Source organism: Centruroides vittatus, unplaced genomic scaffold (genome assembly GCF_030686945.1).
Source record: "Centruroides vittatus isolate TY-2023 unplaced genomic scaffold, ASM3068694v2 contig_452, whole genome shotgun sequence".
Taxonomy (NCBI): Eukaryota; Metazoa; Arthropoda; class Arachnida; order Scorpiones; family Buthidae; genus Centruroides; species Centruroides vittatus.
Window position 1 is genome coordinate 1,195,801 of NW_027122248.1, and position 14,907 is coordinate 1,210,707.

At 28.4% G+C, this 14,907-nt stretch overlaps 2 protein-coding genes across 5 annotated transcripts in view; one reads left to right on the plus strand and one right to left on the minus strand.

Moving 5' to 3' along the window:
- LOC136977186 (serine/threonine-protein kinase LMTK2-like) overlaps positions 1-10,663 on the plus strand; it is a 42,310-nt gene extending 31,647 nt beyond the window's left edge. For 2 of the 3 annotated variants that reach the window (XM_067272634.1, XM_067272636.1), the window contains 4 exons: positions 2,938-3,056; positions 4,133-4,282; positions 8,794-9,688; positions 9,755-10,663. In XM_067272634.1, coding sequence (XP_067128735.1) covers positions 2,938-3,056; positions 4,133-4,282; positions 8,794-9,688; positions 9,755-9,781 — 1,191 coding nt within the window. In that variant the 3' untranslated portion in view covers positions 9,782-10,663. The remainder of the gene's footprint in view (positions 1-2,937; positions 3,057-4,132; positions 4,283-8,793; positions 9,689-9,754) is intronic. The other variant, XM_067272635.1, reaches the window with a different exon arrangement.
- Positions 1-14,907, minus strand: part of LOC136977194 (acyl-coenzyme A synthetase ACSM3, mitochondrial-like) — a 148,512-nt gene that overhangs the window by 109,955 nt on the left and 23,650 nt on the right. The window contains exons 11-18 of one of the 2 annotated variants that reach the window (XM_067272652.1): positions 14,432-14,512; positions 13,772-13,873; positions 13,568-13,695; positions 13,391-13,490; positions 13,193-13,312; positions 12,586-12,659; positions 12,350-12,412; positions 11,322-11,460 (exon numbers count right to left, since the gene is read on the minus strand). In XM_067272652.1, the coding sequence (XP_067128753.1) occupies positions 12,370-12,412; positions 12,586-12,659; positions 13,193-13,312; positions 13,391-13,490; positions 13,568-13,695; positions 13,772-13,873; positions 14,432-14,512 (648 nt within the window). In that variant the 3' untranslated portion in view covers positions 11,322-11,460; positions 12,350-12,369. Of the gene's footprint in view, positions 1-11,321; positions 11,461-12,349; positions 12,413-12,585; positions 12,660-13,192; positions 13,313-13,390; positions 13,491-13,567; positions 13,696-13,771; positions 13,874-14,431; positions 14,513-14,907 lie in introns of those variants that run through there. The other variant, XM_067272653.1, reaches the window with a different exon arrangement.

Genomic DNA, 14,907 nt, shown 5'->3' on the forward strand with positions numbered 1-14,907 from the left:
AGAAAACATCAAATCATAGCATTCACAGACGGATCGAAGAGCGAACATGGAGTTGGATCAGGAGTACTTATCAGGAACAACGGCAGAACACAATACCAAGCAGCATTTAAGCTTGCTAGTCATTGTACGATAATGCAGGCGGAACTTTGGGCAATTTTTAAAGCTCTCTCCTACATCAAACGCCTTTCGTACATCACGCACAAAAACTTAATATTATTCACCGACAGCAGAGCGGCCCTACACATCCTCAAGGGAGAGAAGACTAGTTCGGCTCTAGCCTCAGAGATTAAGAATCTTATAAATGAGTTAACACAACAACAACAACTAAAGATTTCCTTCAACTGGGTTCAAGGACACACAGGACAGCCTGGTAATGAACTAGCCGACAAATTGGCAAAAAGAGCCACAACAGTAAACTCAAAAATTACATACTCCCGACTTCCCATCAGTAGTGTCAACAAATATGTCAGACAACAAATCACTGCAATCTGGCAAACGGAGTGGAGTAGATCTACTACTGGTAGACATTGCTATCAATACTTGCCATCAATAGAAGACAGAAAAAACAACAAATTCTTTCGCCCAACCTTTCAGCTAACACAACTGATAACTGGACATGGAAACTTCAAGTCTTACCTATTTAGATTCGGAAAGAGAGATAGTGATAGATGTGATACAGATATGGACTGTGAGGATACTGCCTACCATCTATTATATGAATGCACCAAACACCGAGACATCAGGAAACCACTCCAAAGAACTTGCGTCCAGGAGGGGAAGACTTGGCCACCAAATGAAAAAGACTTCATCACAAACATAAAACTTCTAAAAGCATTGGAGAAGTTTCTTCAAGACAGTGGTGTTCTAACCATACAGAACAGTAACACAATAAATACTTGCAACAGTCAAGCGATAGACATTAGTGAAATTGAAAGTGACAGTGACTGGACTACTTCCTCGAGTGAAGAAGACTGAAGAGACCAGGAAAAATTGTCTCGTGCTTCAAAGAGACACGTAACGATGTAAATTTGTAAATATGTTATCGGTTTTTGCAGTTGACATCGCTTATTTATTAATCTCTATGTTGATGTAAACTGTAAGCAACTCATTTGAAGTACACTGTAAATACGTTTTTGACAACATTGTTAATTTTGATAGTTGTAATAAGTATTACATCGATGTCATCTTGTAAACGAATTGAATAATATAATATTGTTATTTTGTTACAGCCATCACTACCTGGCTATGAATCTTTATGCTTTCATTTTATCTTAAATTCGATACAAATTTTGTCATTATTGAAATAACATAAATTGTCATGTTTACACTTTGTAAACGGATTATAGATATATCCGTGTTTATTGTATCATCGAAATATTTAATTTTGTATTGTAATTATTTGCCTTTTTAAACCAATTCTAGGACCATTGTCGGGTAATAATGTAATTCAACCAAGAAACGCACATTTACCTCACACCTGGGGAAATTATGTCCGGCGTACTTCAATTATTGTATACATATAGTGTTAATGTACCTGAAACATTTGTTAATATTGTAAACTAACAATTATTGTCTATATAGCCATAAGTCTGGCGTTGTATATAATGTATGATATCGATTAATTAATTGTTTACTGTTATTTTTACTACGCAGCCAAGTCAGGCTGTATCTTTTATGTAACCATTTTAATGTTATGTATTCCAATGTAAATATGTTTTTATTTTAAATGAATGGCGATGCAGACGCCCATGGGGTTCCGTGGGGCCCCCTGGTTACTCCTTTTCCCACTTTCCTATTTCTCTTTATTTCCTCTTCCCTCTAGCTTCTTATCTTACTTAACTCTTCTTTCAGTTTCTAATAGGGCCTAAGTCCGTCGCTAAATACGGATAGCCCTCTAATCACCTTTTCATCATAGTGTCATAGTATAAACTTGTAAGCACTATGCCGGCCTTTCTTTATTACTAGACTTATTACGCTGTCATCCAACACAAGACCAGCCTTAGAAAATCACTTTATTTCTAAAAAGAATGCATTTTGGACTTTTAAGTCCCTCATCAACTTTTTATAATGTAACTATATTTAGGAAATAAAACATACAAGTTAAATTTTTACTGTTAACATAGTCTAAGGTTGTAATTCAACTTATATATTTATGGAATTGATACTACACATTTATGAAATGTACAATAAAATCACAATGTTTGACAAAATACTGAGGACAACTCATTGATTTCCAGATGATTGCTATAATATTAACAGGATGTTAACAATTTTAAAATATCAGAAATAACATAAATGTAGATACTTGTAATGACAATAATAATTATGAGAAAAAAAGTTGTTAAAAAATTTTTAGTACTTAACAGATGTATGTATTGTTCCTAGTTGTTAGTATTTCTGTGGAAGGTAGTATTGAACTATGGGTCACAAACCATAGTTTGAGAAACACTGTTTTCTTAGAGTATACAAACAATTGATAACTAACAGTTATGCAATTATTAGATTTTATTGAATTGCATAATCCTATAATTTAGCTATATAATAATTTCTGAATACTAATCTATTGATTTATCAAAATAGTTTTGGTATATGTATTTGCAATTGTAAATTTTTATTTATTTTTTAAGAAGATTAAAGAAGCAATATTACTTACAATTCTACTGTATCATTATATATACTTATTTTAGTATTTATGCTGTATTTAATATTAACGCAGATTAATTATTTTGCATAAATATACACAACTGATAGAACTGAGTCAATAATTTAACATTTTTTTTATAATTATGATTTATGTACTAATTACATGCAAAAAAAATTTATAGCTTTTATCAAATATTTATGATTATTTAGGTTGTAATTATGCTAAGATATAGATATATCCTTAAAAGTTTTATAACTAAAATTTATAAAAACATTTCTTTTTTTTATGGTTAGAATGATTATTATTGCTTAGGAGATATGGCATTACCAATTCGATGGTCAGCTCCAGAATCTCTTCATTGCACAGATACTATAATAGAAACTAAAGAAGTTAGCAAAGAAGCAAATGTGTGGTATGTTTCAATTTTAATTTTAAAAATTTTATGTAAAATGATGACAAGGATGACATGACTTGACCTGTTACTGAAACTATTAAAACCCTATTTATAAATTTTGATATATATTATATTAGAAATTACAGATAGAATTTTTTAAAATTTTATTAATTAAGATTTATCATTTAAGATTTACAAGTTTTCAATATATAAGAATTCTATACATGAGCTATTTTATTTTATTTCCCTTCAAAATTGATACAATAAGTACTGAACAATATTTTCAAGAACAAAATATTCTAATCACAAGTGTGACAAAATTGAAGTTCCTGCATGCTCCAGTCAGATGGTTCATAGGTTCTAGGCTCTACTTTGTTATTTTCTCATTATATATTCACTTGGTAGGATAGTGTCATTCATTCTAACATGATTGTGCAGTTTAGTAAGTTTTGCCTCTATGTTAAAAACCTTTCTATAAGTGAATGTAGTTTTAATGCTTAGAAAATAACTATTGTTTTCTTACCATCAAATAAACGATTGTCTGATAACATAAGAAAAGCAAATATGTGAGTTGTTTATTCGATGGTAAGAAAATAATAATTAATATATTCAATAATAATATATTATTATATATTATTGAATAACCTACTCAACAATTTCATTTATTTTATTTCATTTGTTAATTAGAGAAAGATTATCTATCTAATAAAATGATAGATAATATTTATCTAATTTTGTAGTGCTTTAATGCTATTTGGGAACGTGGCTATGGTGACTAGGTTATGCTGGAATGAAGTTCAAATTTTGATCATAAGAAATGATGAAAAAAGCTCACATCTATTTAGCAGAGATTTTAAGGCATGAGATATACTCATAAATTAGGGTTACTCAATAATACAGTTTCATTTTGGATTAATGTGAGATAACAAAAATTTGTAATTTTTACATTTGCAAGAATACAATCTTATTTCAACTTTCATTCATTGAAATAATATTTTTTAATTAACAATGTATAATGCATTTCAAGAATATTAATATATCATAAAAACTTTACGATTTATTTTATTTGAAATTTATGTGCTGTAATTTTTCAGGTCATTTGGAGTTTTAATGTGGGAGATTCTAGAATTTGGAAAATTGCCTTATGGAGATTTAACAAACGAAGAAGTACTACAAAAAGTAATTGTGGAAAAATGTATATATCTTGAACAGCCCAAAACTCCTTGCATCCACAAGAATTTAATGTAAATATTGTTTTATATTATATTTACATATAAATATTTTTAGTCATAAATTTTATATCAACATTTAATTATCCATTCAAATGTTTTAAACTGAAAATTTTTAATGTATTTAAGTACAATGATTGATTCCTTAATGCACAGATGAATTTTATTTTTGAATAAAATTCATTTGCAAATTGAATACCTATGAATTTTAATCCGGTAATTTTCCAATTGAGTTTATGAACAAAAGTCTCCATTACATATTATTTGAGAACATTAAATATTGCATAATTTAATATATAAATAAATATATAAAAATAATTTATTATATGGAATTTATACAAGTTTCCATCATCACTTATGTTGTAACTTACTATTCAATAACTACAAGAACAAATTGTCTGATATTATTATTCCAGTTAAGTTAATTTATGAAGAAATATGTATTGTCAATATTAGATGCTTAAATATTTAAAACAATTGATCATGTAATTTTCCAGAATTTTTAATTTCACTATACAGTGAGTGATTGGTTAACGAACAAATCAGATAACGAACACTTTCACAAAAGATTTATATGTTCGAACAAAGAACACATGATTGGATAACGAACACCCCACAGAACAAACACAAGAAGAAGCGACATAAAATAATGAATACCGATTAGTCTTCCCTTGTCTTCGGGCAACAATTCAAAACTTTTTGGAGTGTGGCAGATATCGACGTTCAACCCTGTCAGATAGTATTCCTCCGAACTTTGAAATTCTCCCTTGTAATTCCAGCCTTTTATTTTTCTGACAGAAAGAATTTTTTTTATAGTATTCACAAGACTGTCAGGCGGGCACTTGTTAAGTTTTGCGTGGGTTTTTGTTTTCGAAAGGTGAGAGTATAATAGCAAAGATAGAGAGTGAGCAGATGTCTGATGTTGCTGGGCAGTATGGCTTGAACAGCTTTACAGTAGGTCACAGTTCAATCTTATCTAAGAAAGATACTGTATTGTCAAGAAGACTCAAGCAGCTTAAGGAGTAACAAAAATCACATCTGAGAAATAAAGAACATTGAAGAGCTGGAACCTGAAATGGATCTGACAACAGAAAAATGCCAAGAACTCTTGAATGAAGAACACCAAGAAACTCGGCGAGATGTGTTTTCTTCTGAAAAAGAGAATTCATGTCGATATCTGCTATTAAACATTTTTTTGAAGAAGTGGGAGGATGTCAGAATGATGGTTGTAGAATGGCATCCAAACTAGGTTGAGGTTAATAGGCTTAGGGATCTCTACAATTACAATGCTATTAATTACTTCTGAAAAATCCTGAAGAAGAGAGAAAAGCAATCGACATTAGACAGATTCTTTAACCCCTACAAACGGAAAAAAACATGACTAATAAAAATGCAAGACTGTGTATATATGTATTTTTATTATTACATATATACTTTTTTACTAGGTTTATTTATACTTTTTATTTTTTGGGGTCTCCAGAATGAATTAATCAAATTTCCATAAAAACCTATGGTAAATCATTAACCAATTAACGAACAATTCGGATAATGAACAAAGTCTTGGAATGGATTACATTTGTTAACCGATCACCCACTGTATTGAGTTAGAAACAGATTCCAAAATTGAAGAAAAATAAACAATTTTTAGGATTATTTAACTTTCATTTCAGAATTCACTTGTTTTATAAGAATTATATAATATACAAAATTAATTTTATTGAATAGGATGACCTGAAATTTTTCTATTATCTTGAGAAGAATTTTTAGAGTACAGTTTAAAAATTATTGAATACAGAAAGTACATTAAAGCTTGCATGAGCTGTTATTAGATTTTTTTTGCACAATATTTGGAAATATTAGTTGCAATTCACATGTCAAAAACAAAACAAGAAAAACCAGCCAGTCAGTTTTTTTTGGTGTGTAGTGAAGCAATTATCATCATCATTGAAACTTAACATTGATTGAAAGTGGTATGCTAACATTAGTTGCATATTTGTTATGGGCAATATTGGCCCTTCAAGTCAGCAGTTTGCAGTCCATGTTTGAAACAGGAAGTCAGAGTGATCAAAGTGTGCCATCAACAAAAGAGTTGTGGCCATCCCACATACCATCTAGGGCAGTGGTTCTTAACCTTGCTGGAGGTACCGAACCCCATCAGTTTCATATAAGCATTCACCGAACCCCTTTTAATTGGAAAAATAAAATATAATTTTTCAAATTCAAAACATAGGTATAATAGGTGTTCTATTGGGAAATATAGGCATATTTCCCAATAGAACACATGTTATGTAGCATTAGTTTTCGAAACCAATACGGTTTCTACATTACGATGACGTCAGGTGGTTGACCCCTGAGACTGACTCGCCGAACCCAGGTTAAGAACCACTGATCTAGGGTGTTCTCGGCATTGAGATCTGGATTTTTCTGGAGGATTTCCTTTAGTTGATGATATACATGCATAGCGTCTTCAATGTTGTTATTTTCTGGAAGAGCAGTTTTAGCCTTTCTTCTATCACTAGTGTTGTAAGAATGTTCTGTTTGTAGAAGAGCTCTGAAATAGGGTTAGAAAATTCTGTGCTGGGTCATTGTTCATGAATTTCTCCAACTTACTGAACTTAGTGGTAGAAGAGCTACAAATTTCTTCAATTGCATTTGACTTTTATTGTACTCGAGTAAATCCAGCTGCAGTTTTACATTATCATTACAAGTGCTTGCTGGAGAGACATTCAGATATCAATTAATGTTGCAGGTTAGAATTAATATTGGCAGTCATTTCTGAGACTGCTTATGTGAGAAGAAGCAATCATCTGAATCCAAAAACTCAAACAGTTGTTTGCCAATCAGTATACTGCTTGCAACCAAGAGTTTCATCTTGTTGGGATAGCCAGCAAAGGCCTACAGTCCAATTTTTGTGTGTTTTTTTGTTTTTTCACTACATCTGAAATCTCTCAAATGATTTGTTTGTTACTGTAAGCATACAGCATGAATTCTCGAGACTTTCATACCAGGTTCAGAAAGCTGTTTCACTCAATCATCTAAGTTAAACTTAGAAGGGCATGGCAAAAACAACTACTTGTTTAGCACATGGAAAAAAGATCAGGAAATAAAGTATGGACAACTGTGACTGCACAAGCTAGTTGACAGAGTGGTACATAAGTCTGTAGTCTGTAGTCTCTGTTGATTAAAACCTAAGTCAATAGCAGCAAGCTAAATTTATAAGTAAATATTGATAAGAAAAATTATTAAAATCTACTTAAGTGAATTAAAATTTTGCAAGTAAATGTCATAATTTAATTTAGTTGAAAATTATAAATTTATATTTAATCTAATTTATATTATCTTTGTATGACGTCAAAAAATATTTTTGATTGGGGTCAAATTTTCCAAAAAACTAAAGGAACAAGAGTGATTCTTATTAGTTACCATCAATCTAATCAATTCAAGAAAGTTAGAAAATCAAGGAGTCATTTTATTTTCACAATAATTAGAAAAAAAAAAAAAATCGAACTCCAACCAGTTTCAGCTGTGATTTACAGTCTATATATTTTATTGACTACCATTTGCAACTCTGATATAAACTTATAACCTTATGATTCACATGATGATAACATTAAATGGTATCAGAAGGTTTACTGTTAATGGTACATATTGAGCTTTAATGAAGGAGTTAGAGTTGACTGTTCAACAAAATCACCCTGTTTGCCATCACACCAAAAATAAAGCATGAGTATATTATTAGTTCTGTCTACAGATTTGATCTTGCAATCAGCATGGAACAACTGAATCAATTATAAAATTTATGAAGTTTAAAAAAAAGACTTAAATTTTTTTTGTTTTTGAAAAGTTCTCTTTAGAGTTATTAATTTGAACTTATTAAATACTTGATAAATCTTGAAATTTATAGTAATTGTTGTCATCATTACACAGTTGATTAAAGCTTTAGTAGAGAAATGAAAGGATGATTTTTTTGCCTTCTAAAGATAAAATTTTTAAAAATAAAGTCATACTTGTCTATATTTTTGCTTAGTTTTTGAAAAAAATATTTCTTGCTATACTGTCAATCAATCTCACATCTTTCAGTTCTGCCTCAGGGTGAAAGAGGCCATCCATTTGAATGAGTTTAAATTTTATAGAAGACCATTTATGTAAAAAGACAAACAGTATGCTGTTGTAATTAGGCTTAAGCTGAAAATTTTGTGATTCTGGTTTCTTTAATTCAAAATATCAATTTAGTTTTGAATTTTTTTGCTGAAGCAAGCACATGATTAATCAAGTTAGTTGGAGCTGTGGAGCCAAGTTTTTTTTACTGGCTTTGGCATTAGTTGTGACTATCTAACAAGATTACCTGTGTTGTATAATCAATATAGATATATTCTAATATTATTTAGCCTTAACCACATCAATACATTTTCTCAGATTGATTTTATAAATAACTAGCCTAAGCATCTTTTATAATTTTATTAAATAAATATGCCAGAATGAATTTATTTCATCTCCTTATTAATATATAATGATTTCTGTTACAGATTCAGTATCATGCAGCTGTGTTGGTATTCTCAAAGTGAAAGACCTTCTATTAAGAAAATATTAGCTCTCTTAAATCATTTATTTAATAATCAGGATACACCATCCGATTCGTCAGAATTTGAGAAAAGGTGGAATGCACTTCAACCTACACCACAAGAACATAATTTTCAAATAAAAACTTCTGATTTAACTTCAGTGCCTTTATATTTTGAAAATAATTTTGTAGAAAGAAATATAGAAACTAACAACAATAAATCACAATCAAAATTTTATTCTAGAGAAGCTTCACCATCTGGTGGATCAGTTTCTGCTGGTATAGAAGTGTTTACAACAAATATATCCCCAAGTTTACAAAATCTGACTGGCAGCATTGAAGATTTAAATAAAGAATCTTCCTTAGATAAAAATAAGCAAGAAGAAAATTGTTTAAAATCCATAGATTTAAAAACGGATGCCGACACCGTCGTGACCGCTCAACAGATTTCGGAAGCCATACAAGATCTCGATAATATTCTTGCAGCGGAAGCCGTTTCGTCGTCCGAAAATTCAAAAAGAACGACACCAGAAAAAGTTTTGGAAATTCAGACACTTGCATCGAATTCTAATGAACCAGCCACTTTAAAAGTTGATATTGATTTAGATTCTAAATGCACTTTAGATAAAGAAGATTCTTTGGACAATAGTTTAACATTGTGGAAGAGCTTAGAATCATCTGAACAGTCTGAAAAAGTAAAGGACTTTTTAAAATTAACTATCATTGATAGTGAAGGAAGCAGTGATTCGGATCACCAGAGTCTGATCGAAAATTATAAATGTTTACAAACCGACAGAGATGAGCCGAGTATGAACATTTTACAGCAAGAGAATGGTTCTGACGATACAACATTAGAGAATGTAAGTATAACATTCACATAAAAAAATTTACATCAAAACTTATGTTAATATTCTTATTTGTTTCAGAAAAATGAAGAGAGAAATCAATCATAGGATATTAACTTAATTTTTTAAGTATATTAGAAATCATTTGGAAGAAAATTTGCAGTGTTATGAAATTTATATAAAAAAATTTTCTGTGATAGAGAAATGGAATGGTGCACTTTTCAATTAATTGTTAATGCTGTATTTATTTATTTTTACAAGAATACTTTTCATGTAATTAAAGTATTTGTACTATTTATAGTATAAACACTTTAATTACATTCAAAAGTATATGAAAATTATTCATCAAAAAGAAATTAATTGATGATAAAAGCAAATTATTATAGTCATAAATTTTTGATAAGATATATGTTTAGGTTATAAATAGGCATAGAAACTGTTAAACAAAATGAATAAATTTAATAAATACAGATCAATAACTTTAGGCTAAATATTTATCATTCAATTCCAAATTTAATCTATTTTTGTAATTATTCTTTAGGGAATGTTATTTATTATAGGAAATTTAATTTTTCTTATTCAATACTGTTAATAGAAGAATCATAGATGTTTAAGTATTGATGATTGAAATAATGTTGACAGCTGGCATTTACAATTAAGATGAAAGAAAAGCACACATTATTTTATTAAAATAATGTATGTTGAGTGTTTAAAAATATTAAAATTTGTTAAAATGGGTTATTTTCAAATTCCCGGAAGGATTGTTTTATAAACAGATATTTTAATGTACAGAATGTTGCCTTGAAAAAAAATGTAAATAGAATTTGTGAATTATATATATTAAATTAATTAGATATATTTATGGCAAATAAAGTCTCTTGATTTTATTTGTTGTAAATAAAGTTATAATTAAAAATAAAATTTTTTGATATTAAAAAGATGCAATTATTTCTCTAGAGTTGTAGTTTCATTAAAGTATTTCATGGTTTATTAACAGTTGCTATATGCAGAATTTGTTATAAATAATACAACAGTAAGATTGTGTTTTTGAAAAGTTTCAAATGTTTATGAAATAACAAAGGAGAAAAATATAAATTAAATTTGAACTTTATGAAGTTCTTCTTCGGGTGGAAAAGTTCTTTATTTTCCACCCGAAGAAGAACTTCATAAAGTTCGAAAACGTTTGTGGGACGATCTTTTATAGGATACACGCCGGTAACAGGTTCGATTTTTGATTGCAAGTGTAATTTTTTTAATTTAATAATTTCTTAAAATCACAATTTTAAATAAATTTAGTAGTTTAAAGGCTTAAGTCATCTTTAAGTTTGGAAATAAATTTAAAAATAGTAACATTAAATAGCTATAAGCATAATAAATAACTGCAATAATTAATTTTTTTTTTGTATAATAAATATTTTCCTCTTTTCCATCCTGTGGGAATTAAGGTCTTTGTTTCCTATCCATCGTAGTTTTGGCCAGATATTGAATATTTTATATATGTGGCTCTCTCACTAACGAGTTAGAATCCTTTCCTTGTCGGCAATGACTGCATATCCAATGAGAAAATTTATGATGAATTGCAGATGCTAGACATGCCAATAATGATAAAAATGTAAAATAATTGACGACGAGAAATTATTTTTTAAAAATACCGAAGTTTATTTTAAATCGTATTTATACAAAAATTCTGTGTACAAATCTTGAATTACAATGATCTTGCATTTTAAAAATTTGAATGAAAAACATTTTTATGATGTAAAATACATGCATGATGGAACTTTTAAGATCTGTAATGGGGAAGTATGTATCAGCTTTCTTTAGAAACATAACTTATTTCATAATCTCAGTTTCCATTATTATAAAAATGTGATGAGATGTATGTATAAGAAAAGCACATATACTTTTTACATATTAGTATGTAGCCTTACATTTAAAAAATCAAATTTTATTGTGGATTTAAAGATAATTTTATAAAAATTTAGATTTAGGCTTTAATCTATCTATAGGAAATGCTAGAATGATTAATATTCTAATTAACTGAATTTTTAAAATTCACAAGAAAGCTTGTATATATAATAATTTAATAGTATTAATAATCAAGCTAATTTAAATATAATTTATTACTGAATTTTCATATTAGTCCAAAAATCAAAATCATCCTTGATTATATTAATATTCTCTGTTATTTTATCAAACATAATTATATAATTTTATTCTAGAAATAAGTCTGGATTGGATTCAAATCCAAATACTTTACAACAGTAGGCTGAAACCTTACTGCAGGCACGCTGTTTGATTTAAGCATTGTTTTAAAAATATATACAAACTGATTACTTTCCTCTAAGTATCCTTCATCTCTAGATTTCGTCATAGTATTTAACATTTTTATAATAAATCATATTATTGTACTTCAAAAATATTCGGCTCCAAAAGCTGTGCATTGAAAGTAATACTCGTATTCAGAGCACTAAATTTCAAATGTTTAAAATATAAATGTTATTGTTTTTGATAAAAATGTCCTCTAACTGCATAAGCAAGAATGAATAAATGAGCAAATTTGAATTATACAGCAATTACTAATATGGTTGCCATTGTTATAATGAATGTAATGTTTTGGTGTATCTCTCTCACAAATTTACAATAATGAAAATTCAACTTTATATTATAAAATCTTACCTGCAACAGGTAATCTTAATTTAAGATGCAACAGAAATGTTTTGTTCCTTTTTCACTTCAGACCTGTTTGAATGATAATCAAATGCATTTGTACTAAATTATTACATTAGTAGGATTTTTAAGGCAAATACAACTATAATCTACAATGAATAAATTTTATATTGTATGCAATAATTTCAAATATGCTGATAAAAATATGCTATCAGTATATAAATAGAAAATTTTATATATGTTACCATTCTCTTTTGCGCAGAGCTTTTCTTTGAACTTTTCCGGTGACTGTTTTAGGTAGTTTATCTACAAATTCAATCTAAAAATTTTGATTACTAAGCTATTGATTGAATTAATATAAATTTTGAAAAACATTAATAATATATTAAAAAATTTAGTAATATTATATCATATTGTAAAGCTATCGATCTGCATGATAATCAATTTGGAAAGACCGATCGACGATGATAAATCTAGAAGTCTAAGAGGTCTGTAATGTATGAATGTAATTACTTTCATAATTCTGTAAGCATTTTCCCATGTTATTGAAAATGAACATTTCATTTTAATAGTTATCATATTTATGAAATTAAAATATTTTGTGAACTATTTTAGAGCTACTGAAATACTAAAACAGCTAAATAATTAAGTTTTACATACTAATTTACTATTACAACTACTTACTAATAATAATAAAATATTAAACTAATTTTAATGATCTCTCAAGTGTTCTAAGCAACCAATTGGGTCCTGACTATTATCTATAAAATTTCTCTCAGTTATCTTATTAAATTATTATTAAAAATTAAAAAATTTTAATAATAAAGACTTCTTATTAAATTTTATTAAAACCTTTCTTGGGTATTTATAAGCTGATGCTATATTTTTAACATGATCTTGAAGATCTGTTGTCATTTGATTTTTATCCAAATGCAAATATTCTTTATTCAAAACAACAAAAGCCTTTACAGTCTAAAGGAAACAGAGAAAACAAATTAATTAAGTAAACTAGAAATATTTTAATAAAAACAAGAAGAAAATAAAACAAACTTCTATTCCTTGTGGATCAGGACTACTAACAACAGCAGATTCCAATACTGCTGGATGTTCCTGTAATGCACTTTCCACTTCACATGGTCCAATTGCATAACTGAAAAGAAAATTTTATAATAATACTAAATTTTAAATATGCTATATAATAAGTTTTTTAAATAATTAAGTCTATACCCAGAAGATAAAATGATATCGTCATTTCGTCCAACAAACCAATAATACTCTTCCTCGTCTTTGTAAGCTCTATCGCCCGTAAGATAGTAATCGCCACGAAATGCCGCATCGGTTTCTTTTTGATTATTCTGTTACGAAAAAGATTTTGTCAATTTTTCTCACGATAAACTAATTATTAGAATTCATCTTTATGAATTAGCTTACTAAATACTCCTTGAATAATGAAAGTGGTGCACGAGGCTTCAGTTTGACAGATAGTATTCCTTCTTTACCAGGTCCCAATTCATTGTAGTAAGGATCAAGTATCTAGTATAGTGTTACAACAAAATTATTTTTTAGTCACATTTACATCTATATTCACAATTTCTAATCAATGGCCAGAATCAGAAGTTTAAGTATATAAATAGTTGGTACATATTAATAAAAAAAAAATATGGAACTGTGTGTGTGTGTGTGTGTGTGTGTGTGCGCGCGCATATATAACCCACAATGGCAAATATCCTGTATAAAAGTGTTAGAATGAAAATAAAACCTTTGTGTACTTCATTGTATAACACCAGTCATATGGAAGTTAATGTTGTGCCATAGGTTGAATTTAAAAATGGTATATAACCTTCCCATTGCACAACCTTTATCCCTTTCAAATTATCTTTTAAACACATGCAACCTACAGGTAATCTACACAGAAATATGATAAAATAAATACTTATCATTTAACTTCTGTCTCTGATTACTTATCCTGGATTTAAAATACAGATATATTTTTTAATAGTAACGATAAAATAAATTCAAGAAATATAAAATTACAATCATTTTTATTTATGAAAAAGTTTTTTAAAATAAAACTTCTTACGTAATACTTACAGCGAGCTGTACACCGGGAAGAGGTTTCCCTATTGATCCAGGCTTTCTTTTTATACAGCGATACATTCCACAAATCAATGACTATTAAAAAAATTCCAAAATGTGTGTTAAAACTTAAGATATCATGAAATAAATACTTTGCACTTTATTTTTGAACCTTTAGAAAAATTAACAGGTAAAAGCTTATTTTTAAAATTAGTAATTTGCATAATTTTATAATTACACATAATTACTGCATTAATAAACTAATTCATTTCTCCAAGCTTAAAAGCTAATAAATAGAGTCAAAAATAGCATTTTTGAACCATATTTTAACAATTAAATGATTATAAACATAAACTAACTGAAAACATACTTTCTAATATGATTTTATATTCAAATTTTTTAATAGATGGTTTTTACCATAAAGTTTTCGTTCTAATAAGGGAGGAAATTGACAAAATTATTGTGACATTGTCACAATACAGGGCTGCAAT